The sequence below is a fragment of the Camelus ferus genome, chromosome 22, assembly GCF_009834535.1.
Source record: "Camelus ferus isolate YT-003-E chromosome 22, BCGSAC_Cfer_1.0, whole genome shotgun sequence".
Taxonomy (NCBI): Eukaryota; Metazoa; Chordata; class Mammalia; order Artiodactyla; family Camelidae; genus Camelus; species Camelus ferus.
The window spans coordinates 27,175,507-27,201,237 of NC_045717.1; the positions used below are offsets into that span (position 1 = coordinate 27,175,507).

Here is a 25,731-nt window from a genome sequence, read left to right on the forward strand (position 1 = left end):
TTGGAGGGTCAACGTGGACCCACCAGGTGAAGATCACATTGCATATGCTGTTGGGAGAATGTCTGTTGAAAGAATAACAAAGTCAGAAAAGAAAAACCACGTGTTGGGTTTGGGACTGTTATGTGAAATGCAGAATAAAGCAAAAAAAACAGTTATTAAAAATAATTCTGGGGGGAGGGTGTAGCTCCGCGGTAGAGCGCGTGGTTAGCATGCAGGAGGTCCTGGGCTCGGTCCCCAGTACCTCCATTAAAAAAAATTGATTTTTTTAAAGGGTGGCATGTGAATTATATCTCAATACACACAGTACCTAAATAAATAAATAAATAAATAAATAAATAAATAAATAAATAAATAAATAAATAAATAAATAACTAGGATTCTCTAGGGTGCTTCCTTCGGTTGTCCTTACGTCGCCACCGCCCAGCACCCAGCACCCTGCGCGAACGCCCGGCGGCGCACAGCCCGGCCCGCCCCCTGCCGGACAGAGTCTGGCTTCAGGTGGGGGAGGGTGTAGCTCAGTGGTAGAGGGCACACTTCTCATGCGCAAGGTCTTGGGTTCAATCCCCAGCACCTCTGTTTAAAGAAAAATAAAACAAATATATAAATCTTGAATTACCTCTCCTCCCCCATTAAAAAACATTAAAAAGAAGAAGAAAGGAAAAGTGTAAAAAAGGAAACCAAAAAAAAAAAAAAAAAAAAAAAGAAACGGAGAGAGAGAGAGAGAGAGTGGCTGGCTCCGGAACCCAGCAATGGCCAACACCGCCCCCTGCCGTCGCCCGGCGCCCTCGCGGAGCTGAGCGCCCCGCGCAGCCTCAGAAGCGCGGCCGCTGTGTTACCGGCGGGGAACCCAGGCTGAGCACCGCCAGCGCGGGTGGACGCGGGGTGGAATCCGGATAGACTCATACGGTTTCCTTACTACAGTTTATTGGTCTTCTGACATGCGTCCCCTGTCGGCCTGCCCCCTCGCCCCCTTAATCCCGCAGGAGCGCAGGAGTCGGGTCACCCTCTGGAGGTCAGGCCCGAGCGGGGACTGCTAGCGGCGGATGGTCTTCTTGATCCAGGGAGTATAGGGGGCCACGGCGGTGGCCACGGAGGGCTTGAAGATGTCGGTGCAGACGTTGGAGCTGAACGACACGATTCCAGCCACCTGGCCTCTGCGGCATACCACGGGCCCACCTGAGTCCCCCTGCGGAGGTGGAGCGCAGGTCACCTTCGCCGCCCGCTCCCGGGGGACCTGAGTATCCCTGGGGGCGCGAGGCTGATTCCAGGGCAGAGACCCTGCCCTATGGCTGTTAGGCCTTATCCCTTATCTCCCTGCCCCTCCCTCCCCCCACCTCTTTCACTCTCTCCTTCCTTCCTGTCCCTTTAACCCTCTTTGCTCCTGTCCCACCGCAGGGCCTTTGCACAAGCTGCGGTGTGCTGTATATGCCATGATCTTCCTCGGTGCTGGAGTTCAAACCCCAGCTCTGCCGCTTCTTGCCTGTGTGACCACAGGCAAGCTGCTTAACCTCTCTGTGCCTCAGTTTCTGCATGTGAGAAGTGGGCTTGTGCTAGTACCAACCTTTAGGACCCCCAGCGAATGGAGAGAGCCAGGGCCCAGGGAGAGTCAGGGTTTGTGCAGTTGCCTGGCTGCTGACCCATGCCTCCCACCAGGGCTGCTGCCTGCCCCACCCCACCGTGTGTCCTTACCTTGCAGGGGGCCTGGTTCTTAGCATTGGCTGCCAGGCAGATCATGTCGGGGGTGATGTCCCCGTTCCAGAAACGACTGTTGTTGCACATCCTGGCATCCAGCACGTGCACATCCAATTCCTGCAGCGCTTTGGCCAGCTGCCCACCCTGGTGGGTCAGGCCCCAGCCAGCCACACTGCACCGTGCTCCAGCTGCCACTGCCTGGCGCCTTTGGGGCAAGGCCAGGGGCCGGATGGTCCTGCTGGGCTTCACCTTCCCATCCAGCTATGGGGACAGGAAGTGGCAGGTGAATTGTGGAGGGGACCCTGGGGGAGGGGACCCTGGGGGGCACACTGAGGGAGGAGCAGTGGGGGAGGGAGGCCCTCTGGGAGAGACAGTAGGGGGAGGTCTGGAACTATCATTTCTCCCACCGACAGCACCTTAAGCAGCGCGAGGTCATTCTGCAGACTGGGGGCCTCCTTGTACTCAGGGTGCTTGACAACCTTCCTGATGCGGTAGGTAAGGCTGGGGTCTCCCAGCACGTGGAGCCCCAGCACCAGCCTCAGCTGTTCTATCCTGTGGCAGCAGGGTCAGGGTGTGAGTAGCAGCCTTGCAGGACCCCTCCACACACCCCACACACTTGCTGTCCTGGAACCCTCACCCAGCCTCCCTGTGGCTTCTTCCTGCTCCCGTTTAACCTGCTTTCTCCCATCGTCCTTCAGGAAGCCTTCCCTGCTCCCACCTGGCCCCTGACTCCAGCTAAGCCCAGGCCAGAGGCATGTGCTGTGTGTGTCTAAAAATGCTGACCGCCCCCCGGCTCCCCACAGCCAGGGGCTCCAGACAGCAGGAGCTCCAGTCTCACCCAGGGCATCTGTCATGACTCAACATCAGCCGGCTGGCACAAGACCTAGGCTGGGTCTGTCAGTACCTATCCTTATCCATTTGCCCAAACTATAGAGAAACAAACTCTTTTTACAGGACTTAAGGGGGCTCATCCTTGCCACCACAGGGGAGCGCCTTCTTGATAATGTGGCCAAGGGGCAAGACAGCAGAGTTGAGAGACAGGCCCAGGCTTCTGAGCACCTCAGTGAGCACCTGGATCAAGCTGTGCCTGAATGCCGTGTCGTTTTAGCATTTCCAGTTACATGAACCAACAGATCGCCTTTGGTTACTTCACCCAGTTTGATCTGTGGTCTTTATTACTGGCCAAGCCAGAGGTAGGGCAGCTCCAGGATGGGTTTATTTGGTGGCTTCAGAATGGCACCAGGGACCCAGGTTCCTCTCTGTGTTGGCTCTGCCACACTCATAGGCCAGCTCTATCCCCGTGGCCACAGGTGGGAGACATATTCCTGGGTGTCACAAGAGTCTCAACTCTATCCAGTTGGAAGGTGATTTGTTGTAGCAAATAAACGGTCCCCTGGAATCCTCTCAGCCTAACGTCACAGACACAGGCCTGAGGTCGATGTCAATATGCATGCCTCAGGATCACTGGAGCGGTGAAGGGGACCCCCTGCAATGCTACAGGGGTCTTAAATCTCTCAGGACCCACCTCTTGGTGAGAACAGGAACCACAGGATAGATTTGGAGACAGAGTGATGGGGGTGGGGCAGGGCAGGGTGACTCACCGGTTGGTCAGGCAGTGGGCAGCGGTCAACACCCACTTCTGGTGCACAAGGACCCCCCCACACCTGTGGGTGCCGGCTTTCTGCAGGGAGACCATGTATGGGTGGGAGTTGGGGGCAGCCTCTCGACCCCCAATGATGTGGGTCTCGAATGTGTTGCCTCCTGAGGAGGGGACATGAAAAGTCATGTTAGGGCTGGGTACCTCACCTCAGCCACAACCCTGCGACTCCAGCTCTGGGGTCCTGGACCCGTAACAGATGGATCACCCTAACACAGTCCCTTCTGCTACCTGGGGTGTTCAGGTTGATAGGCAGTTCTGTCCTGGACCCCTCCCATCCCTCACTCCACATCCCGGTCACCAGCAAGTGACCATCCTACACCTGCACCCCATCCCTTGCTTCCAGACCTCTCAGCCTCCCTGAGCCCCCGGGCCCCTACTTAACAGCCAGAGAGCTTTTCAAAGTGGAGAAGCTGGACCCTCACACCTGCCAGGTGGTGACGTGAGAGAGGTAGCCACTGGGCAGACAGTCCAGCAGCTCCTCAAAGGTTAAAGCACCGCCCCATCCAGGGATTTGCTCCAACAGAAACGAGATGTGCACACATGGGTTCACAGCAGCAGGACTCACAGCAGCCAGAAATGGGACAGCCCAAGTGTCCATCGACAGATAAATGGATGAACACCACGCGTCCCTCCACACACAGGGACATTGCTCAGCCGTGACCAGGAGAGCAGCCCTGACACCCGCTCCCCCGTGGACGGACCCTGAGAGCACGACGCTCAGCGAGAGGAGCAGACACAGAAGGACACACAGCGTGTGAGCCCATGGATGTGAGGCGTCCAGAACAGGCCAGTCCACAGACACAGGGAGGGGGGTCCTGGCTGCCAGGGGCGGGGGGAGGAGGGGGTGTGACTGCTCATGGGGATGGGGTTTCTTTTTGGGGTGATGCAATGTTCTGGAACTAGACTGTGGTGATGGTCACACAGCTCTGAATGTACTAAAATTCTCTGAATTGTACTCTTTTTAAATGAGTAAATTGTATAGTATGTGAATGATATCTCAATAAAGCTATTAAAATTGTTCTAAAACCAATCATGAGTTTAAAAGGATTGAAAAAAATGCTTTAGTGTAAATCAGCTAAAATTCTTCCTATGATTCTCCATCATGCTTTAAATGTCCCAACTCCCCACGACCCATAAGACACACATCAGCTGACCCCGCCTCTGTCACACTCTCCCTCACTCCCCTCGAGCACTCAGGCCCCTGCTAGTCCTCCAGGGCACCGCCCTTGTGTCCCCCTCAGGGCATTTAGGTGTACTGTTCTGGCAGCGGAAAGAGCCTTTCTCCCAGGCATTCATTCCCGAGTCTGGCTTTCTCACTGGGTATCAGCTCGAAAGTCGCAGAGACTGCCTCCTGGTATAACCCCGCTCCCCCTACTCTGCTCTGTTCTCTGCTGAGCACTCGTCACACACTGATGTCCCACAGACTTGCTCATTTCCTGTCTATCGCCACTAATCTGTGAGTGATGTGAGGGCAGGCCCTGCGCCTGTCTTGTTTACAACAGGCCTAAGACAGTATGTGCTCAGCAAACATGCATGGACAGACGGATGATGGATGGACGGGTGGATGGATGGATAGAAAGATGATGGATGGATGGATAGTGGATGGATGGAAAGCAGGAAGGAAAGAGGGAGGGAGAAAGGATGATGGATGAATGGTTGGATCCCATCCTGCTGGGTCCCTAATTTATCCCAGAACAATGGTCATCCATCCAGGCCAGAATAGTGAGATGCCCACCATCCCTGTCCTTCCATCTCATGATCCCAGGTGCCGGTTCTGGCCAAGCATATACCGTTTGGGGAGGCAGTCAGCTGGGGCTCAAATTTCAGCTCCATCCCTCCCAGCCGGGCTATCCTGGGTGGGCTGCCTCATTCTCTGAACTGTGGTTTCCCACTCTGAAACTTCGGGTTACATATAAATGTATGTAACACACCCTGCCTCCTAGGTGCTGCTAGGGGGCAAACAACCTACATCTGCCCCATGTTCTGTGAATACAGCTTGAAGGTGAGGAGTGAGGAGCACACAACGTCCTCAGAATCCCAAGGGTGATCCATTATCCATCCATCCACCATCCAAACATCCATCATCCATCCATCCATCCATCATCCAACCATTATCCGTCATCACCCATCCAACATCCATCCATCCATCATCTATCCATAAAAGAATGTCCTTGTTTGCAGAAAACACACCCTGAAGCATTGAGAGGTGAAAGGAAGTGCATCCAAAAGTCACCATTAAGTGGTTCAGAAAAATAGTAACAACTATACATGTTTGTATTTTACACCCACACCTGGCAGTGACAATGCAACTGCGGGAAAGGCTCACACCTGAGGGATTTAGGGAAGAGAAGGTAGGAGTCATCTGCACAGTTCTCATGGCTTCTCTGTCGGGTCAGAATTAAGTCAGAAAGCAGAGACTTCAAAGTATCTGTCCTGATGTGGCCTCATCTCTACCCCAGGGCCATAACCCTCACCCTTGGTCTTCACTTAAAAAAACTCACAGCAGCTCTGTGGAGTGGGGACGTCTCTTCCATGGGTCCCCATCTGGGTACAGTGGGTTGTTTCATTACTCTATTCTGACGCCCAGTGCCCTGCCTTCCCCTGCCCGGACCCTGGGCCTCAGTGTCCCCCCCCCCCACCCCATGCTCACCTGCCCACAGAGCTCCCAGGACCAGCAGCAGCAGCTGGGACAGGGGGGCCTCCATGTCGCTGGGAATGCAGCCCTGGTGCCGGCTCTGGGCCCCGTCACCCACACCTCCCCTTCCTGTGGGGGAGGTGACATTCACAGCTTTGCCCTCACAGTGCACACACTGCCCCTGACTGGTTCTACTCACCCGTAAGTGTTTCAGAAAGTGTTTCTGAAAGATATGGTCTCTCCGAAGACAAAACCCCATTACCATGGTCACACCTGAAAAATTGGCAGTAACTCCTTTGCTGAAACGTGGGTCCCGTAGTGGATGAGCTCACCGGGTACCAGGGCCCTGGAGCCCAGTTACCACCCCCTCCCCTTTGACGGTACTGTCTTCACCAGGGAGGCAAGCGGCGAGTTGAAGAGAAATTAGTATTTATTGTGTCCACGTGTCCCACTGTTTAATCTTCCAAAGAATCCCAGGAAGTAGGTTCCACTATTGTGGGGTGAGGGGAGCTTGCTTGTATCTGATTTCAGGTGGGCCACCTGCTGTTCACCTGCAGTCTGCATCTAACTGGGCAACCTAACTGGCCTGGAGTCCAGGATCCCTGAGGCCTTGGGTATCATTTGGGTAACTGCGGTGGAGTGTGGGGACAGTCTGAAGGGGACAGGGGACCAGAGTGGAGTTTTACAAGCTGGCCACCAACCTCAGCCCCTGTCCCCTTGGGTCTGGGGGCTCGTTCCTGTTCCGACCCGCAGTGGTAGTGGCGCCGTGTGACCCTGAGGCTGAGGGGGACCGGCCTGGCTCCTGGGCCCTCATCCCGGCCCTGGGGCCGCAAGGAAGCCCGTGAGACGTGGGGAGGCGCCTGTGGGTGCTCAGTACACCTCACCCCACGCCTCCAGACACCTCTAGGCCTCGAGGATCCAGTCACCTAGATGGTGGAGCTGCGCCGAGTCCCCGTGTCCATGGACCTCCAACCCGCACAAGTTGCACTCGATTTATGGTGCACAGGGGTGGCCCAGCGTGGATGGGTCTGGGGTGCTTTGTTACACAGCAGCAGAAGTGTAGGAACCAGGTCTGAGGGAGAGCAGACGGGCCAGACCGATAGGCCTGAGGGTAGAGGCAGGCAGGCTGGGACAGAGGTTGGCAAACTTCTGTAAACAGCCAGACAGTAAGTGTTTCTGGCTCTTTGGGTCAAACACTCTGCACCACACTCACTCAGCCCTGAAGCTGCGGCTCAAAAACCCACCTATGGTAGGTGAAGAAGTGGGTGTGGCTGTTTCAATAAAGCTTTATTTACAGGACGGGCAGTGACCAGATCTGGCTGCGGCCTAGGAGCTGAGGACCCCAGGGTCTCCCTGTGCAGACACCCCTGGGGCCGCTGGCCAGCTCTGGGCTAACAGGAAACGCAGCCCTGGGAGCAGCTCACGCTGTGGGTGACACCTGCCTCCCACCCCTGGGTGTGATGCACCCCCAGGCAGCTGTGTGGAGGCCTGAGGGCTGCGGGCTGGGCAGGACCTCTATGGCCACACCCCCAGGCTGCTGGGGCTTCGTTTAATAAACCGGTTCCCTCCTGCCCAGACCCTGGATCTCTGTGGCCCCCTCCCCAGATCACCGAGCCCAGACGGGCCTCCTGCTGGGGGGCGTGGGCACCTGCGCCTAGGAGCTTTCAGGACTCCCGCCGCCCCTGCAGGCTCGGAGGGGCAGCTGCCGCCTGCCCGAGCCAGGTCACACGCACATGGGCACCCGGGCTGTTGCCCCCGCCTGGCCCCACGGTCCTCGGGGCCAAGGAGAGAAGGGTCCTTAGGCGTCTCATAAAGTCACTTTATTTAGATTCCAAACAAACCAAAGGAGAGAAGTGACCCCAAGTTAACCCATCCACTCGCGAGCCGAGACCCCAGGTCTCTGGCTCCAGCAGCGGGAGCCGTGGGCAGGATGGGGTCCACCGCTCCCAGGACCTGAGCGGCGCCCAGCACATGGGGGCCCTCCCTCCAGAGCCGAGCGGACCAGGGTGGACGGTGGGCAGGCCGGGGGAGCCTGCGCACCCTGGAGGCACCCAGAGCCACACAGGTGGGCGGCTGAGGTGAAACGTGTACGTTTATTGGCGGGGCGCGGTGTCAGGACTCCTCAGGGCCCGAGGCATCCCCGGCGTCCCCGTCATCCCCAAAGCAGCTGCCGGCCTCGGCCTCGCCGTCCTCGTAGTAGTCATCGTAGAGCAGCTCCGGGCCCTCGTCCAGCGCTGGGGCCTTGGTCTGCACGCAGTACTCGGCCAGCGTGGTGGGCACCTTCACACCGTCCCGCTCCGCGTCCACCCTGGTCCCCAGGACCTGCTTCCTGGGGAGACACGGGGCTGGGTCTGCTTGCCGTGGGGACGGCACGGGGTCACAGCGGAAAGCAGACAGCCCGCAGCCCGCGTCCCAGCCCCGAGGGACCCCTGGCTGACACCGGAGCCTCCAGCCCAGCGGGGGGCTGCACAGGAAGCCAGGCGGCAGAAGGATCCGGGGCTGGGGGCCTTGGACGCCGAGTGAGGATGTGTGCCCTTTCTTCTTGGGGAAACACTGGGCCTGCAGGTCTAACTCACTTGCTTTTCTAAGAAGTAAACGACAAACTGAAAAGCTATTTGGAAGAGACTTAGTGAAGGGTTAAGAGCCATGAAATGAGTCACAAGCCACACGAGGACAAGTGACAAAGGACAATGGTGACAGAGCAGCTCACAGGACACAACAAACACAACGGGGAGGGGAGAGCAGGCTCCTGGGGACATTACTGGGGACCCCAGTCCCCGCGGGGCCCATGCTCCCAAGAAGATTTTGTACAGACCCTGCTGTGGGGACTGGCACCTGCTCGTTCATGGGAGAACAGAGACAATGACACTGAGATGGGGCTTCAACCTGACAAATTCTGAAGCTTTTGTAACCAAAATGAAATTATTTTCCATAAAAGAAGGGATCTCCTACGTGTGCTAGTGCCAGATGGATTTGCTGCCTTTGGAGAACAACTCCAAGTCCCACAACCGCCAGTGGAAGAGCTGCTCACGCTGAGGGGGAGACAGAGCACGCGCAGCACTGTCTCAGAAGCGTGTGGAACACGCACACCCCAAACAGACCTCGCACGTGCTCACCCCCGCCTCCAGCACTCGCACACAGGACAGGGCCACCGGGGCGCAGAGGGAGGCCAGTGGGACTGCCGCCCTTTCACTCGCAAAGCAAAGGAATTGTGGCAAAACCTGCTGAAACCTGGTGGACACTGCGCTACGATGCCCCAGTGGGAGGTGCACACACACGCACCACGATGCCCATGTGCACGGCACCGCTGTGCAGGACAGCAGACAGCGGACAACACACTCGCATGACTGTGGTGTCACAATGAGTCCAAGAGAAAAAAGCACTGGATTTTCCAGAACTCACGAGAAGGGACCAGGACGGGGACTGAGGCCGGAGCCTGGCCCCCTGCCCCGCCAGCCGGGCCCCACTCACCGGATGATGTCCGTGTACTCCCGGTCCTTGCCTTTGCTTTCCTTCCACTTCCTGTACATCACAGAGGCATCCACGTTGGCCGGAGAGAAGGTGTTGGGTTCGTTGAGGAGGGAGATGACGCTCAGGAGGATGGTCCTGGGGGCATGAGCCAGTTGTCGGGGGCATTCATAGCCCAGCCCAGCCTGCCTGGAGTACTGCCTGCCCGGGAGCCCCACACCCTGGGCCTGCCCCGCCCCCTCCCCACCGCCTCTTACCCTTTGCCGTGTGCCTGGCTCTGGGATGGGACGCAGGTGGGCAGCGGAGGCCAGGACCTCCCCCTCCCACCGGAGCAGGCCTGACCCATCCCCTCAGCATCTTGCCCAGAGAGTGGGTCCCCTGCTACCCACTTCTGCTATGGCTGGGGCTGGACCAGGGACATATGGGCCAGAATGCAGGGCACTCAAGCCACTCAGGGTGAGCAGTCTGGCCCTGAGGATGGAGGGGGCTGTGTTCCACGGGGAGGGGAGACCCCAGGGACAAGCAGATGTGGACACAGGATGCCCAGAGGCCATTCCTGAAGAGGGGTGGAGCAGGGAGTGTTGGGAAATGGGCAGAGAGGCTGGTAGGACTCCAGAAGGGAGCTGGTTCCCAAAGACGCCACCCTGTAGGGAGCCATGGCCCCGAGGATGACACCGGGGTCTCCCTGTGTCAGTGTACCCAGGGCTGGGCAGGCCCCAGGGAGCCCGGCGAGAGGGAGCCAGGACCCCAACTGGCCTCACCTGACGTTCTGTGTGGGGTTCCACCGCTCCGAGGGCAGCTCCCCGCTTTGGGGGTCATCAACTGGCGGGTGGAGGATGGAGATGCACACGTCCCCAGTCTGTGCGGCACAGGAAGGGTCAGCATCTGCAGGGCTCCTGTTCGCGACCCCCCCTCCCCCAAAACGCAGGAGACCCCAGTCTGTGCAGTGCAGGAGGGCTCAGCGTCCGAGGGGCTCCTGTCCGCGACCCCTCCACAACACAGGGGCCGGGAGGGTCAGGCTCACCTCGTAGATGTTGGGGTGCCACATCTTGGTCAGGAACCGAAAGGCCGGCGGGGAGTAGGGGTAGTCGATGGGGAACTTGAGGCGCGCCTGGCAGGGAGGGCAGAGGGTGGGGGTGAGGGGCCCCCAGCTCAGGCTGCCCACAAACACACCAGCAGGACGTCAGCCTGGGACCCTGCCTGCTGCCCACACCCCTCACAGGCCTAGGCCAGGTGCATCTGAGCTGACCCTGGTCCCCGTCTGCTGCTGGCGGGCATGGGCACCTGCCCGGCCCTGGCCTGTGGGAGGGATTGGAGCCTGGGCCCCAAGGAGAAGAGCGTACTCATGGTAAAGGCCAGCAGAGGGGCCCGGGCCTCAGTCCTGGGAGCTGGGTGCCCAAGCACTGTGCTGGACTCCCGGCCTCAGTTTCCAGCCTGTGGGAAGGATTAAAATAGACCCGTGTTCACTGGGCAACCACTCCTGACACCTCCCTGGGCAGGCGCCGTGGGCGGGGATGAGTCAGCGCTGGGCTGACAGGCTCTCTGCCCGCAGGTGTCAGTTCTGAGGGGTCAGGAAGGCAGACAGGGAGGTCATGGGGTAGCTGGGGGAGGGCCCCCCGGGTGAGAGCTGTGCCCTGTCCTCCGCCTGTTTAAGCCCAGTCCTGGGACCCTGGCAGTGCCTTGGACCGTGCAGGGCACCTCTGCTGCAGACCCGTCAGCCCGTCTTTGGCGAATTGCTTTCCTGGGTGGGGACGCTGAGGGCACTGGGGGGAGTTCCTTCGTCCTGGACTGAACACGTTGAGGCCCAGAGCCAGCCTGGAACTTGGGCCTCAGACCCTGCCCTGTGGTCCCCCAGCCCAGTGCTGGGTTTCTAAGTGACGGCCTAAGACTACCTGAGGCCTCCTCAGCGGAGCAAGGGGGACAGGCCCCTCCGCCCCGCCCCAAGCACCCACGAAGTTCCAGAGATGCCTTTTCCGCTATGCAAACTGAGGCTCAGAGAAGGAGAGCACTTTGCCTGAGGGCACACAGCACTGGAGGGGCTCCTGACAAGGTCTCTGTGGCACCCCTCAGAGTACCTGGGGCTGTCTGCTCACAGGGAGAAGGGGGGGCCAGCCGGCTGGGAGGAAGGGCTGCAGGAATTGGCTGGAAAGTGACGCTGGCCCTCCGGCCCTCCTCACCCAGCCAAGTCGGGATAGGAGGATCGGAGATGGCAGGATCACCTTGGGTCCTGTGCGGGCTCTTCGGGGACACACCCTACAGCAGGTGTGATCAGATGTGCAGCGCCCCCTTCCCAGCCCATCCTTCTCCAGAAACACAGGACCACCCCACTAGAGCCGTTCTGGAGGGTCCTAACCAAACAAGGGTCCTTGCAAACAGCCGGCAACAGGCAGAAACCCACGTCCCTCCACCCTTCCAGCCTCGCTCAGAGTCCCGGCCTCGCCTCAGGATGGGACTCCGCTTTCCCAGCTGTGAGCAGAGCTCTTACCCTCACAGCCAACTGCTCTCAGAAGCAAACAGAAGAGGCTGCAGGAGGGGGCTGATTAAACCATTTGGTGATCGGCCCCAAATTGTTCCCCTGTATGGGGAAGGTGGACTCTAGACACAAAACTCAGCCCAGGGCTGTCCACACACATACCCCCATCCCACCAAAGCTGTGAGGGAACCTCAACTCAGGCATGGCCCACAGCAGACCAGGCTGCTCCTCAGGGCCACTGAGCAGGCGTGGCTAAAACGTCAGCCAAATGTGCAAACACAGACATCTGCCCCAGCACCAGCCCGCCCCTCCCCCAGGCCTGCAGGCAGGCAGAACCTGGCAGGCCAGTTGGGCTCCTGGCAGGCGGTGACGGGGTGTCCCAGCCCAGGCCTCAGGCCCCACCTCTCTTGCAGGGAGACCCCCTGCCTTGTCTCTCAGGCTGGAAAAGCAGTCTTCCGTCTGGGAGAGGTTCTTCCCAGGCCACGTCTAGACTCAGATCAGGGGGGTCAAGGAAGCTGCCCAAGTCTTGGCCTGAGTCCTCGTCACACCAGACAGAAATGTGACCAGTCCCGGGGAAGGCACTCATCTCCCCGCTCCCCACAAAAGTGGGAACTGCTCAGAATCCAGCCAACACGTAGGGCCCACAAATGTTTGGGCTCAAGCAGCCACCCGCTCAGTGGAACCTGAGAAAGGCCAGCTGGGCCAGAGAGGAGCCCAAGATTCTGAGGCCAGGCCGGGGTCTGTTCTGTGCGAGGCTCCCACATCCCAGGGACAGGGTGGAGGATGGGAGTGACTGCAGGAGAGAACAGGTTACATAAAGCTCAGGATGCAACCCAGAGGGCCTGGCCTGCTGCTATCAGTGAGGGTGGCCGCTTTCCAAGCAGGTTCCGGCTGCCAAGGCCCCATCCGGGCCTTTTCTGGAACCCGAGCAAGTGGAGGGTCCAGTCTGCAGGCCGGCCGGCCTCGTTCCCTCCCCTAGGGCCGGCACTCCCCAGAACAGCGCGCCTGTTCTGGGGAGGCCCCTTTGTCTCCTGCGGGCAGCGGGCAGGGAAGGTGGGGGGCAGGGCAGGGTTGGGCGGAGGGGAGGGGACACCAGGGGCTGGGGGCACCAGAGCCCCGCACCTAGAGAAACTGGGAAGGTCCCGGGCCTCTCCTTTGGGGGCCAGAAGCGGCCATGGAGGGGCTCCTGGGGCCAGACAATGAGGAGGGGGTGGCAGAGGGGGTGACCGAGGGACCCAGCCGTGCAGAAGGAGGGGGCGCCGCGAGGACAGACAGAGAGGGGGCGCCGCGAGGGGCGAGGGCAGGGGACAGGGGGCGGGGAGCCGGGGGACGGGCCCCGAGGAGCCGGAGGAGGGGTCGCCAGCGCCCGCCTGCCCCTGGCTCACCTTGAAGTAGCCGCCCTCGTAGTAGGTGTTGGGGGGCCCGAAGATGGCCACCTCCCAGTTGTACAGGTCGCCCTCGTCCACAAGGGTCACCCGGAAGCCCTCCACCGGCTCCTCCTGCAGCCCCTTGAGCTCCAGCAGCAGCGCCTTCTGCGAGCTGGGCACCAGCGGCCGGGCCATGGCGGCGGCGGATGGGCCCGGGGCCGGGGGCGAGGCTGGGCCGGGACCGGGGCCGCCTTCCTCCTCTGCGCCGCCGCCGCCGCCGCCGCCGCCGCCGCCGGGGGACCCCGGGCGCTCCACTCGCTCTGCGCCGCCGCCCGGCGCTGGCTTCGGCCGCCGTGCCCCGCCCCCGCCGACTGCGCCTGCGCGCCGCCCGCCCGCGGGGCACGCCGGGAAACTATCCCTCCCCCGGCCTCCGAGCGCGCCGCCGAGAGCCGGGGTCCGTGCGCGCGGGCGCCTTGGCGCTTCCGACCCCCCTGGGAGGCCGCCGCCGCCCCAGCTCGGAAGAGCTCCCCCGTACGCCTGTGCGTGGGGCTGCGGCCAGGGCTGCGCTGCGCCGCCCCACCCGGCCTGCCGCGCTTTTGGGGCCTTTTTGTGACGTCCCGGCGCGTGGCGGGGCCGGGGCGGGGCCGGCCTGAGCCTCAGTTTCCCCACTCGCGACCCCGGCCCTGGCCGCCCTGGGCCAGCCGAGAGGGGGAAGGGGAGGGTCCCACCGCTCCCGGAGAAGCGGGGAGAAATCAGCCCCTTCCGCACTCAGCACTCCTGCAGCACCGACTCCTCAGGTCCTGGCCGAAGCACGAGAGCCCTGACCCTCCCTCGCCATGCCCTATCTCAGGCTGACCTTTGACCCCATCGAGCCCTGACCCTGGGCTTCACCCGGACCCCTCCTGAGCTCTGACCTGGCTGCGCCCCGGGCCCGGGCTCCTACACACCTCTGGGTCGGGAGAGTTGGATGTGATGCGCTGGCTTCCATCCCTGCGCCTCCGCAGGTGACATCTCCCCACGAGGGTGGGCGTGGCAACCGTGGCCTGTGGTGGCCTTGCTGGCAGTTGTCCCAGACAGCCAACAGCTGCACCAACACCACGGGCTAGGCTCAGCTGATTCTCTGCCCCGCGCGCGCCAGTACCTGGCCCTCGCTGGTACCAGTGAAGGACAGGCAGGTAAACGGGTCTAGGGAAGGAAAAGACAGGTGGGGAGGTGGGGAGATAGGAGGAGTCCAGGAGAGAGCCCTCGGCCGAGCAGCAGCTTCACACGACTTTCTCATCAGTGCAAGGGGCTCTGCCCTCACCCTGGGAGACCTGGTGCGGCCCTGCATGTATGAAGTGGGCTGAGCACACTTTGCCCAGTCTGTCCTTCACACTGCCCTTATCACCGGTGTGGTAGCGTTGGCAAGCAGCGCCACGCTGATAAACAGTAATTAGAACTGATTATGATTCTTCCAGAGGTGTCCCAAGATATCTCCCTGCATACACCCCCACATTGCAGGAATTATTGGGTGGGTGGCGGCGGTCCTGGAAATGTAAAGGAGGGTGCCAGGTTTCTGGCCCTCTAGCTGGTCCCAAGTGGGGCCTCCCCCCTTGCCCCAGGAAAGCCTGCACCTCAGGCTATGAAACACCCTGGAGGGATGGACATCTGGGGTTTTGCCTGTTCTCTGGACATAGCACCTCAGTTTTTCCCTGGGGACTTCCACTCTTAGTCTTTGAGGTTGGAATTGGGTCATCCAGTTAGAGAGCTTCAAGTCCCCTGGCTGCAGAGCTTAGTTCAGAAACAGCATGCGATTCAGCCATCCAATGAGTTGCAGCCTGGGACTTTTTCTGGGGACACAGTGCTGGGGTGCCTCAGCTGGGCCTGGAGCTGTTGGACCACCTTATCACCACGATGAGGCCTGTGAACAAAGTTGGCTCCGGAAAGCCAAGCTGACTGGTGAGAAAGTGCTGATGACCCTATTTGCGCTCCTGGATCCAGCCATGCCTGATTCCCCTTGCAATGGTGCAAGTTAATGAATTACTTCTTTTCTTATAAGGCAGTCTGAGTTGAGTCTTCCATCACATGTCACAGGAGAGCCCTGAATTCAGATCTAGGTTCTGCTAGGACTTTGGAAGTGGGCCTCAAATGGACCTGTTCATTTGTAAAATGGGTGACGTGAGGGAATACTTGAAAAGCTCTTAGCATAGAGCTGGAACATGTTATGGAGACTTGCACAATAGCATCTTGCTGCAGTTGTGCCTGTTAGGACAGGCATCATCTCAGGAGACAGAGGGGCTGTAGGGGTGAAGAAAAGGGGTGCCTGGGAGAGAATGTGGCCCCTGATGGGGGAGAGGGCCATGGAGCCGGGGACAAAGGCTACATGTGGGTGTACTCTGGACATGACAGAACAGGCTTCAGGGTCAGCTCTGCCTCTTTCAGGCTGTGCAATCTGGGACACAGTTACGCACTGTGGCAGAGAATAATGCCCAGCAGACGTCCACATCCTGACCCCAGAGCCTGGGAACGTGCGACCTCGCCTGAGAGAAGGAACCTTGAGAAGGGGATGTCCTGGTTATCCAGGTGGGCCCAGAGCAATCCCGCAGCGGTGGGAGGGTCAGAGTCAGAGAGAGACGGGAGATGCTGCTCTGCTGGTGGTGAGGGTGGAGGGAGGGGCCGTGAGCCGGGGATGCAGTGCCTCTAGAAGCTAGAAAAGGCAGGACCCGAATCTCCTCTGGAGCCTCCAGAGGGACTAGCCCTTCTCATGTCTGGATTTTAGGACTTCTGACCTCTGGAATTGTAAGGTCACAAACTTGCATTGTTTTAAGTCACTGACTTTGTGGTGATTTGTTACAACAGCCACAGGAAGTGAGTACCCTCACCTCTGTGAGCGTCAGGTTCTTCCTCTGGAAAATTGATTAATTGGTTCATGGCCTTCCACGGACAAATCTAGGTGCCAGAGGTACAGTAGTGAATAAAATAAGTAAAAACTCCTGCCCTCGGAGAGGCAGGGAGAAGGGACTTAAGCAAGCTATAAATAAGTAAGCAACTTCCGGTAGCAGTAATTGCTGCGGAGGAAAATGAAGCACAGTGAAGCAGTAGCAACAGGGGCGGGGGCAGGAGGGTTATTTTGATTAGGAGGCCAGGGAGGCATTGCTGAGGAGGTGATATTTGAGCAGAGACCAGAACGGAGTGAGTCAGGAGGAACAGTGTTAGAGGGAGAAGGACCAGCACGTGTAAAGGCCTGAGGTAGGGACACACTGGACCAGCTAGAGACCAGTGTGCCTGGGGCAGAGTGAGGGACAGAGGCAAGAAAAGAGGCTGGGGAGTGTCTTGGCTCATCTTTCCTGAGAACTCACTTTGTTTATAGGCCATGTGGTGAGCAGGTGGCTCCAGAATCTAGGCCCAGGTCCTCCGAGCTCAGCCACCCCAGAAAAAGTCCCAGGGCTGCATCTCATTGGCCAGCTGGAGTCACATGCTGTTCCTGAGCCAATCACTGAGGTGAAGGTGCCTGGCGCACTCCTACTGGCTGGTGGGGCTGGTGGGGTTGCCCAGGTGGGTGAGGTTGTGGGCTGGACCAGTGTGGGGAGGATCAGGCAGAATGAAGCTATGATGTGCAACCAACAGGATGCAGAGAAGGGCCAGCTAAGGGGGCAGGGGAGGCACCCAGGCCCAGCCCCTGTCCTGGGAGGACCGGGGCTTCCTCAGAGACCACATGCTCCAGAGGAGTCCCAGGATCAGGGAGGCCGACCAGAGGCTCCATGCTGGACATGGCAGACCTGGGATGTCCTTGAAGAGACACCCAGCAGGTGGTTGGCTCTCCAGGGCTGCAGTAGGGCAGGGTGGGGCCAGAAGCGTGAATTTGAGACTCCTTGGTGACCAGGCAGTAATCGAAGCCGTGGGCCCAGGAGATGCCAAATGAGGAGGAAGCATGAGGAGAGGAGAGGCCCCAGGAGAGCAGGAGGGCGCCTTCCACAGGGAAGCAGGGGAAGAGGGGCAGCCTTCCAGGGGGCTATGGAGAGACCACCCCAGTGGCGGGGGTGTGGATGACAGGGAGACTGAGGGTCCACCCTGCTGTGAGGTCAGGTAAGCAGGACAGCTCAGCTTCCCCAGGCAAAGGTCATAGCAGGACTTCTGGACCCAAGACCAGGTATGATGGCGACTCAGGGGAGGCAGTGAGGGAAACTGGACAGGGCAAGGGGTGACCCCTGCTGGAGTTGGCCTCAGCCTGACCTGGGGGCCCTGGAGGGTGAGCTGCCCCCAGAGTCAGGTCCACCTGAGGCAAGGGGACCAGCTTTAGGGCTGGTGGTCACTCATTGGCCACTCCTGCCTGAGATGGGGGATGGTGCCTCCTGGGCTGGGGTCCATCTCTGTGGAGGGACAGCTGTGAGCCACGGCAGCTGGGAAGGAGGTCTGGTGGTACCAGTGACACCGGCTTCACCCTAAGCAGCCCAGTTTCCGACGGCCAGGAGGGAGAGGTTCCCCAGTGGTCCCCAGTGGGACCACAGACTGACCAGCAGCTGCTGGGGCCTGCGAGCCCACCGTGCCATGTGGCCTGCTCCTGGCCTGCACTTAAAGCAGGTGCTGCGCCTGGCCGCAAGCTCTTGGCGGGGGCCTTGCCACCTCTGGTTCGCTGAGGCTGTCTAGCCCCTAAATGCTCATCCCAGGTGGCTGAGGCTTCAGGCGCATTTCCGGAGCACCATGCTTACTGAGCGGTACGCTGTTTGTGGTTATGTAACAAATGACCCCAAAACTTCATGGCTGAAAACAGTAACAACCATTTATTCAGCTCACAGACCTGCAAAGCAGGAGCTGCTAGTTGGAACACCTCCACGTGGCCTGCGCGTCCTCACAATGTGGGTGTCATGTCCTGGAAGCACCCGCGGGGCGGAAGCTGTGTACTGTCTGTCACAAAAGCCATCAAGTTCAAGGAGGGGGACACGGATCCCGCCTCTCATCAGCCCCTTGCAGGGGGTGGGAGAGTCTGGAAGAGCAGGTGGGAACACAAAGAAAGCTGTAACTGGAGAACACAGCTGCAATCCGTGGGCTCTCTGATTACCTGCCAGAGGCCAAGGGCAGGTGCTGGGACCTGGGAGGCAAGGTGGTCCCGCCTTCAGCAGCTTGTGAAGGGCTTTAGATTCTGTCCCCATGTGATCGCCCTCAATCAAAATAGGGGCTGTCCTGAGTCCTATTTAACTGAGGAGGAAGCTTAGGCCAAGAGAGTGAAGTCACCCAGCAGGAATTGTTCTGGGCTGGGACTCTGCTCCCTTGGCATCCTGCCTCCAGGAAGCCACTCTGTGGGGTGCTTGGTGAACCTCGCAGGTGCGCCTGGACCCCTGACGGACCTGACGGCAGCGGTGGAGGCGGAGGCAGCGTTGGGTCTGGGGTGCCGAGTGCGGGCCTGCGTTGGGTGGCACCCTTGCTGGTGCTGGGACTGTCCCTCCTCTGGGCCTCGGTCTCCCCACCTGTGGGCAGTGGTTTGCCTTCCCCCTAGGGCAGCGTGAGCCCAGACACAGCAGGGCTTAGGGTGTCTCAGTAGTTTCCACCATTGCGGGCGTGACTGTCAGCCCAGCTGACTTCTGGGACAGAGGCTGGGGAGGAACTGCTTGGCGCTCGTAAGGAGCTGGCCGTGCCTCCTGGGTCTCTGGGCTGCTGGGTGCCCAGTGCCCTCGGCCCCCATAAAGCCTGGGATGCCATGGGGTTTCCGGGCGGCGGTGAGACAAGGCTGGGGCTGGGGCAGCGCGCACACACACCAGGTCAGCCTCGGTAACAGACTTTATTTCTGTGGATAAGAGGGGCCTTGGCGGGAGTCCGGAGAGGGAGCTTTGGCCTCCGCCTGAAGGGGGCTGGGACATCATTTCAGGTAGGAAGCTGGTGGTGGTGGGGGGCTCCCCCTAGCCCGCTGGCATGCAGGGACATCCCAGTCCTGGCCCCGGACTATGTTCCAGCCGGGAGCAGCCAGCCGGACCTTCAGGGCCCCAGCTCTGGGCGCAGGTGGCAGCAGTCGAGGGAAGGGCTCAGCCCACCGGCTTGACCTTGGCAATGAAGAGGGCGGTGGCCTTCTCCAGGAACTCCTCCCGGGTCATGGGGGCGCTGGGCCGCCGGGCCACCAGGGCGCGGTCCATGGCCAGTGCCAGGCTGTCGGGCCCCAGGCGTGAGCCGGCCTCCAGGTAGCGCGCGGGCGCGGTGTCGTCGCTGGCCTGCAGGGCCCCCTCGAGGGTGTCCAGCACCGCCTGGCCCACGCGGCGGTCGGCCGTGGCCAGGCCCGGGTCCTCCAGCAGCCGGTAGAGGGCGCCGGCGCGCGCCACGAACTCCAGCAGCACAAAGCAGGTGAGCATCCCCGAGCGGAAGACGGCCAGCGGCACAGCCTCGTGGTCTCGGCACTGGATCTTGCGCAGCAGGGGCGCCACGACCTCCTCAGGGGCCTCCCCGTCCCGGCAGATGCGCTTCAGCAGCTCGCTGTACGTGCGCCCGTCCAGCCCCGGCTTCTTCTTGCGCCCGCTGGCGCTCAGGCACTCGTAGGCCACGCCGACGTTGTTGTTGAAGGCTGTCCTGCGGGGCGGACCGGGACGTTGGGCCAGCCGGGCAGAGCCCCGCCCCGCCCCGCCCCACCCTCGGCCCCTGCCCCGCAGCTCCTCCTCCAGCACACCAGGCCCGTACAACCTCAGGGCCTGTGCACCAGCTATGCCCTCCCTGGAGTGCGCTTCCCCAGACCTCCCCAGGCTCCTCCCAGTCTTTGCCTCTCTGGGGGAGAGGGGCCTCCCCAACTCCCTGACCTCTTCCTCTACTTTTTTTCCTGGCGGTCATCACATTAGACCCACTGTCTGGGGTCCTCAGGAGTTTCCTCTCTCCCACATCTGCCCAGGAGTCCACATCAGGGGGCTTATCTGTTGGTCACTGTTACAGCCCCAGTGCCCAGAACGCTGCCCAGGGGGCCGAGGATCGTCTGATGACTCAACCAACGGGCACCTGCCCACGGACTCTCCAGCGGCCCTCCCGCTGATGATGCCTGCACTGACAGGCTCTCTGGGGCCAGACACCGTGCCCACCTTTCCTCCTCGCACAGGCCAAGAGTTGAACCACAGATGTGGCTCAAACCTGGCTGCTGCCTGTTTCTGTAAAGATTTGTTGGCATATGGCCATGTCAGTCCCAGACGGGCTGCCTGGGGCTGCAACGGCTGGGGGCCGAGGGACACACCAAGGATCAGCTGCCTCTTGAGGACCCTGCGCTCTTTGCTTCCTTCATCTGGAAAAAGAGGGTCCTAATCCCCGAATCTCAGGATTCTTGGGAGGGCAGAGGGTAAGTTTTGGGCCAAGTGCTTCAGACTGTGCCTGGCATGTGGGAGGGGCCCCATGTGTACCTGTCATTAGCTGTAACCAGTGCTGCAGCTCAGCCACTGCCTGGATGCTGGTGACCACAGGCTTCTGGCCCCGTGGGCAGGGAGACTCATGGAGGAGCAGTGACACCCAGTGAGACTGGAGGATCAGGCGGGCAGCCCAGAGGAAGGCCAAACTCAACCTCTAGGCCCCGCCTCCCATCCGTCCTCCCTGGGGTTCCCCCTGGCAGCTCCCAGCCACGAGGGGGCGCCCATGCCACCTGCTGAACCGTCCTGGCGGCCTAGGCTCTGGCCCTCAGTTTCCCTGTCTGTGCAGTGGGGCCTGGGCACAACTGAGGCTCCACTCGGGTCAGCCCCACACCCAGCAGTTTGCAAACCATCTGCGCGTTTGTTTAAAAGGAACCGATTTATGGATTGTGTCCAGAAACAGACACGGAGATTTTCCACTGTGGACTGGGGGCTCTCAATGGGGGTGACTCCGCCCCCAGGGGACACTGGGTGATATCTGGGGACAGTTTTGGTTGTCACCACTGGATGGCTGGAGGCCCGGGATGATGCTGCCCATCACCCACAGGGTGCCCCCCCCCCCCCCAGAGTGTGACCCAGCCCCCATGTCAGCAGTGCCCAGGGGGAGAGACCCTGGTTAACTATTTGGAAAGAAATTCGGTTCTCTCCCTGCTCACACCAGACACCCGCATGAATTCCCACTGAGTCAGACGTTGTAAACCAAGGTGACTCCCAGCTCTGAGTCACCCCCGCCTCCCTCTCACTCAGGTATGTACTTAAATGTGTGCAGCACCCGAGGACCTCAGAGGTCAGAGGGTCATGAATGCAGTCTCTTGGGGCCAGTGAAATCCCTAACCCAGGGGTCTGGCCAGGGGAGATTCTGACCCCAGGGGACTCTGGGGACATCTGTGGTTGTCACGGCTGGGGGTGGCTCCTGGCATCGAGTGGGTGGAGTCAGGGATGCGGCTCCACACCCCCCAGTGCCCGGCATGCTCCCTAGAGGATGCTCTGAGCTGAGACTGGCATAGACCCTTTGGTGCTTCCGCGTGTTTTCTGGGTCCACAGGATCTGCAGGGGTCGCACTCTTGCTGAACCTCTGAGCACTCAGTGGCTCAGAGGGAGGCCTTCAGGCCACAGTGCCCAGGTGGCCTCAGCCAGTCCTGGGACAGTCCTGCTTGTGCTCTGGGGGCCAGTAGAATGTCAAAGCTGCCATCACCAGTCCTAGCAGCCAGAGCTTTTGATTTCTTGAGATGCCAGCAGAGGCTGGCCTCATTTTGGTTGTGCTCTCCCCAAATCTCTCATTTTGGTTGAGTTCTCCCCAAATCTTTCATGCTGGTGATGCTCTCAAGAACAGCCCCAGGACGCCCCAGCCAACCCCTTGGCGTCAGGACAAAGCTGCCTGACGGAGGGACCACCTATCTCCGAAATCCAGGACTCACCTGGCCTGGCTTCCGCTTCTCGCCCATCGGCCAAGGATAAGGGGCTCCTGGCTGCGACCCCACCTTCTGAGTTCACCACTGGCTCTGTCTCTTGGGAGACCAGGTGAGCCCAGGTGCCAGGGCACATCAGCCACCAGCACCTGCCACTCACCCTCTGTGCCCCTCCTCTCCCAACTGTCACCAGCCCCTGGCTCCAGCACCCCTGAAGTGCTGTGCACAGCATCCCCTGAATGTAGGTCCATCCAGCACCTGTGAGTGTGACCATATTTGGAAATGGGGTCTCTGCCGATGTGATCAGCTCAGGATCTGGAGATGAGGTGGCCCTATATCCAATGCCAAGTGTCCTATTAAGAGAGAGGACAGAGACACGGAGAAGCCGTGGGGAAGACAAGGCAGAGATGGGAGGGAAGCAGTCACAAGCCCAGGACACCTGGAGCCCCCAGGGGCCGGAAGAGGCAGGAAGGACCCTCCCCTGGAGCCTCCAGAGAGAACACAGCCCTGACACACCTTGATTTCAGACTCTGGCCTCCAGAACAGTGGAGGATACACGTCTGTTGTTTCAAGTCCCCAAGTCTGTGGTCATTTGTTACAGCAGCTCTAGGAATCTCAAACAGCCCCCTTGGCTCTAAATCCATCAGACACTTCCCAGCCCTCATCTATCGGGCCATCGGACACAGGGCCACTGCCAGCCCACAAGGTGTCTCTGTGTGAATCAGGGAAAAAGCTCTACAAAAAGCCTTCATATAAATGTTCTTGTCTGTGATGTCTATGGGGGGGGGGGGTGAGTGGCTTGCACAGTGCGCGACCTGAACAACTGTACATGGTGGTCCTGCCACTGACTTTCTTCCTCCTTGGAGGATGTCCTGGAATGTCACTCTCTTCTAGTTCTCTCCTTCATGTCTGGTCTGCCTTCTCATGCTTTTCTGTGGGTTTTCTGAGCTGGGGCTCCTTGAAGTCAGTGCCTGGGGTCTTAGCCCTCCCAGGTGACAAACCTCCTGTAGCAGTCACATGTCTCAGTTGCAGACCCGACTGTCCACCTTCCTGCTGCGAGGTTTACCCAGACCCTGAATGAATAGTCCCCAAGCAACTCTGGAAATTTCCCCAAACCAGTGACTTCCCATCTCACAGACCACCTGAGACTGTTCGTGCACAACCCCTGCCACCTCGGCCCCAGCAAACCCAGCACCTCAACCTTCAGAGCCTGCGCTGAGCACATGGACACCCACCAGCCCACTCCCCTCCCTAGGTCCCCATCTCAGGGGTGGCCCCGGCCATCCTGCAGCTTTTCCTGGCTGTCACTTTGGACACCCTGCTCTCCCCTCCCCTTGTGGTGGAGATCTGGTGCTCCTCTCCACGCCCCTTCCACACCCTGGCTCCCTTCCCAGCCTCTCTGTGCTTCCCTTCTCTTGGGGTCTGCACCTTGACTCTCTTGGGAGGGGGGTCTGTGGGCAGGGAGTGCTGGGGGTCAGACTGAAACTCTCCCTTGCTTGGCCTCCTCCTCCTCCATGGGTTCTCTGGGGAGCGACCTCTTAAAATTACCCCCACGTGAATGCTAGCCTCAGACCCTGCTTCTGGGAATCCACCCCCACCCCCAACCTAAGACCCAGCCCAGCCACATCCAGCCGTGACCTTATCTGGTTGATGCTGCGTGTCAACTTCTTCCCATCCTCTGGACGCGGACCACTCACTCAAAGCATGTTCCTCAGCCCCCTTCCCTGGGCTCAGAGATGGGCGGGGCGGGGCGGGGTGGGGTGGGGGAAGCCATCCCCTCCACCCCACCATGCTTCAGCCACAGGAAGCATCCACTGCCTTCCCTCCCCCAGTGGGTCCTTCACGGCAGCACTACAGCTTCCAGGCCAGTGCACTTGCTTGCCTCGTGACTGAAACACCTTTCCCTGTGTGTCGCGCAGGCCCCTTCCTCGGTGCCTGCTGGGGGCCTACTCCTAGGGTAGGGGCCTTGGGTGACTGGTTTTCTCTGTGTCTCCACGGCCCAGACCTACAAATACTCATTTTCTGGCTTAACGGACGGGGATGCTACAATGCTGTTAACGAGGCTGCTAGGAGGGACCTGGCTCAGAGAATTGCTCTGCAACCTTGGGCTAAGTCCTTTCTGGGCTCCATGACTTTCAAAAGTGGAGTGGGCTGCAAGGGGGAACTCAGCACCTGCAAAGAGGCATCATAAAAGACGAAGTGGGCCAGAGCTATCGACGCAAGCACTCAGCTAGGTGCCACGCTGGGGACCTCCAGCCCGTCAAGGTCTGCGCCCATCCCGCCACATGTGCAGCGGACTACAGTTCCCAGCATGCCTCGCGCTCGGGCGCCAAGGGCGGGGGAGCCGCGCGGAGCACGCTGGGAGTTGAAGTCCGGCCGCGGCCCCTAGCCGCCCAGGACCGGCCCCGCCCCGCACCTCTGGGAGTGGTGAGCCAGGCGAAGGTGCCACAGCGCGCGGCCCAGTCGCTGCTGCTGCAGCAGGAGCTGGCCCGGTGGCTCCCCGGCGCCGCCGTTTGTAGGCGAGCGCAGGCCCATGTTCTCGAAGTAGTGCGCCAGGAAGGCGATAGGCTCCTCGGGTCGCGCCTCCAGCACTTTCAGCAGGGCCGTGCGCAGCATCTCCGTCACCCCGACCTGCCGCAGGAAGTCCTCCTCACTCTCGGTCATCGCCGCCGTTCGAGACGCCCCCGGCCGGCCGCTGTCTGTGAAACCGGCCGCCTGGGATACAGCCAGCCGCCGCTTCTCCACCGTCGCCATCTTCGCTGAGGGCAGCGGGACCGGAAGTGTCGCCATATTTCATAGCGCGCTGGCGCCTCGGGGCAGCCATCTTAGTTAAGGGCAGAGAGCGCCTGAATCCCCCTGGAAGACTCTGGGAACTAACCAGCTCAGGACACCATTTCCCTTTGGTTCTAATTGGCACTCTCTCTCCGGCTTCCTCTTTACGTGTGTCGGTTCGCTTTCCTGGCTTAGGCTCGGAACCTAAATCTTTGCCCGACTCCAAGATGGATTCCCTAGGAAGGGCTTGGTTTCTGGTATGAAGCCGGACTGGTTGCCATCTTGGTAGTGGGCGAGTCCTTTAGTAGCATGGTCCCCTAGCAACCAGCATCCTTGGTGACCAAAGAAGCTTGGAGAGCGAGGGCGGGATGGCTCCACCCATACTCCGGGACAAAGCGCCGCCCCCCATCCCGCCCTTTTCTGACTTTCACCTCGGAGCCTTTGTGCTCAGCCAGGCCTTCAGCTTAACACAGTCTCCGCCTGAGTTTGTAGCTCAACTCTTTGGGAAAGGCTCCCCCCACTCCAGGCTGGGTTAGGGGGTCTGCTCTGAGCCCTCGCGGCCACTAGTCCCCCCGACTGCACTTGTTCGCGGAATGAGTGGACCACCCACGGTCCCCAGTTCCCTGTCCCAGGCTGTTACCTTACCTTACCAATAGAAGGATCTTTTTCACTGCACCCTCCGTAGCTGTAAACTCTCCCATAGCTCCCCAGTTCCTGTAGGCCCTGAAATCTACAGCCAGCCTCGCCCTCGCCTCTCCTACCGCCTCAGTCCCCAGCTACCCTAAAAGAGATGCAGTTTCCCTTAACAAGCCACGTCTCTTCTGTGTCCTTGCCCTTGCTGTCTCCCAACTAATACTTTTCTCTGCTTCTTTTCAGGACTCTTACTTATTCTTTTAGTTCCAGTGTCCCCAC

At 60.1% G+C, this 25,731-nt stretch overlaps 3 protein-coding genes and 2 long non-coding RNA genes across 6 annotated transcripts; 2 read left to right on the forward strand and 3 right to left on the reverse strand.

The window, feature by feature from the left end:
• Positions 1–907: 907 nt before the first annotated feature.
• On the reverse strand, positions 908–6,106 carry GZMM (granzyme M). Its single transcript, XM_014551981.2, has 5 exons — positions 6,003–6,106; positions 3,294–3,453; positions 2,109–2,244; positions 1,690–1,953; positions 908–1,186 (listed from the first exon to the last, which is right to left on the reverse strand). Exons 1-5 carry the CDS (start codon positions 6,055–6,057, stop codon positions 1,034–1,036), a joined length of 768 nt encoding a protein of 255 aa, XP_014407467.2. The 5' UTR covers positions 6,058–6,106; the 3' UTR covers positions 908–1,033.
• A 1,679-nt stretch (positions 6,107–7,785) lies between these two features.
• Positions 7,786–13,666, reverse strand: CDC34 (cell division cycle 34). Its single transcript, XM_032466215.1, has 5 exons — positions 13,314–13,666; positions 10,480–10,566; positions 10,217–10,314; positions 9,459–9,593; positions 7,786–8,316 (listed from the first exon to the last, which is right to left on the reverse strand). Exons 1-5 carry the CDS (start codon positions 13,488–13,490, stop codon positions 8,100–8,102), a joined length of 714 nt encoding a protein of 237 aa, XP_032322106.1. The 5' UTR covers positions 13,491–13,666; the 3' UTR covers positions 7,786–8,099.
• Positions 13,667–13,936: 270 nt separating this feature from the next.
• Positions 13,937–18,283, forward strand: LOC116659093. 2 transcript variants are annotated; one of them, XR_004314402.1, is made up of 4 exons: positions 13,937–14,470; positions 15,717–15,857; positions 16,645–16,775; positions 18,064–18,283. It is a non-coding gene; the product is annotated as an uncharacterized LOC116659093 (long non-coding RNA). The 2 variants fall into 2 exon arrangements; XR_004314401.1 differs by having other exon boundaries at positions 16,645–18,283.
• A 748-nt stretch (positions 18,284–19,031) lies between these two features.
• TPGS1 (tubulin polyglutamylase complex subunit 1) lies at positions 19,032–24,825 on the reverse strand. Its single transcript, XM_032466214.1, has 2 exons — positions 24,464–24,825; positions 19,032–19,826 (listed from the first exon to the last, which is right to left on the reverse strand). The coding sequence occupies exons 1-2, from the start codon at positions 24,799–24,801 to the stop codon at positions 19,292–19,294; spliced, it is 873 nt and encodes a 290-aa protein (XP_032322105.1). The 5' UTR covers positions 24,802–24,825; the 3' UTR covers positions 19,032–19,291.
• LOC116659092 lies at positions 19,834–22,803 on the forward strand. The gene is made up of 3 exons (XR_004314400.1): positions 19,834–20,574; positions 21,300–21,385; positions 22,050–22,803. It is a non-coding gene; the product is annotated as an uncharacterized LOC116659092 (long non-coding RNA).
• Positions 24,826–25,731: the final 906 nt, after the last annotated feature.

Bases quoted from the DNA above. Each gene is read 5' to 3' on its own strand.
- GZMM (XM_014551981.2), bottom strand. From the start codon at position 6,057: ATGGAGGCCCCCCTGTCCCAGCTGCTGCTGCTGGTCCTGGGAGCTCTG. The intron at 3,454-6,002 runs GTGAGCATGGGG...TCCCCTCCTCAG, and splicing joins CCTGGGAGCTCTGTGGGCAG to GAGGCAACACATTCGAGACC. The intron at 1,954-2,108 runs GTGCTGTCGGTG...CTGTCCCCATAG, and splicing joins ATGACCTCGCGCTGCTTAAG to CTGGATGGGAAGGTGAAGCC.
- CDC34 (XM_032466215.1), bottom strand. From the start codon at position 13,490: ATGGCCCGGCCGCTGGTGCCCAGCTCGCAGAAGGCGCTGCTGCTGGAG. The intron at 10,315-10,479 runs GTGAGCCTGACC...TGTGCCGCACAG, and splicing joins GGCACCCCAACATCTACGAG to ACTGGGGACGTGTGCATCTC. The intron at 9,594-10,216 runs GTGAGGCCAGTT...TCATGCCCCCAG, and splicing joins AACCCCACACAGAACGTCAG to GACCATCCTCCTGAGCGTCA.
- TPGS1 (XM_032466214.1), bottom strand. From the start codon at position 24,801: ATGGCGACGGTGGAGAAGCGGCGGCTGGCTGTATCCCAGGCGGCCGGT. The intron at 19,827-24,463 runs GTGCGGGGCGGG...TCCGCCCCGCAG, and splicing joins CTGGCTCACCACTCCCAGAG to GACAGCCTTCAACAACAACG.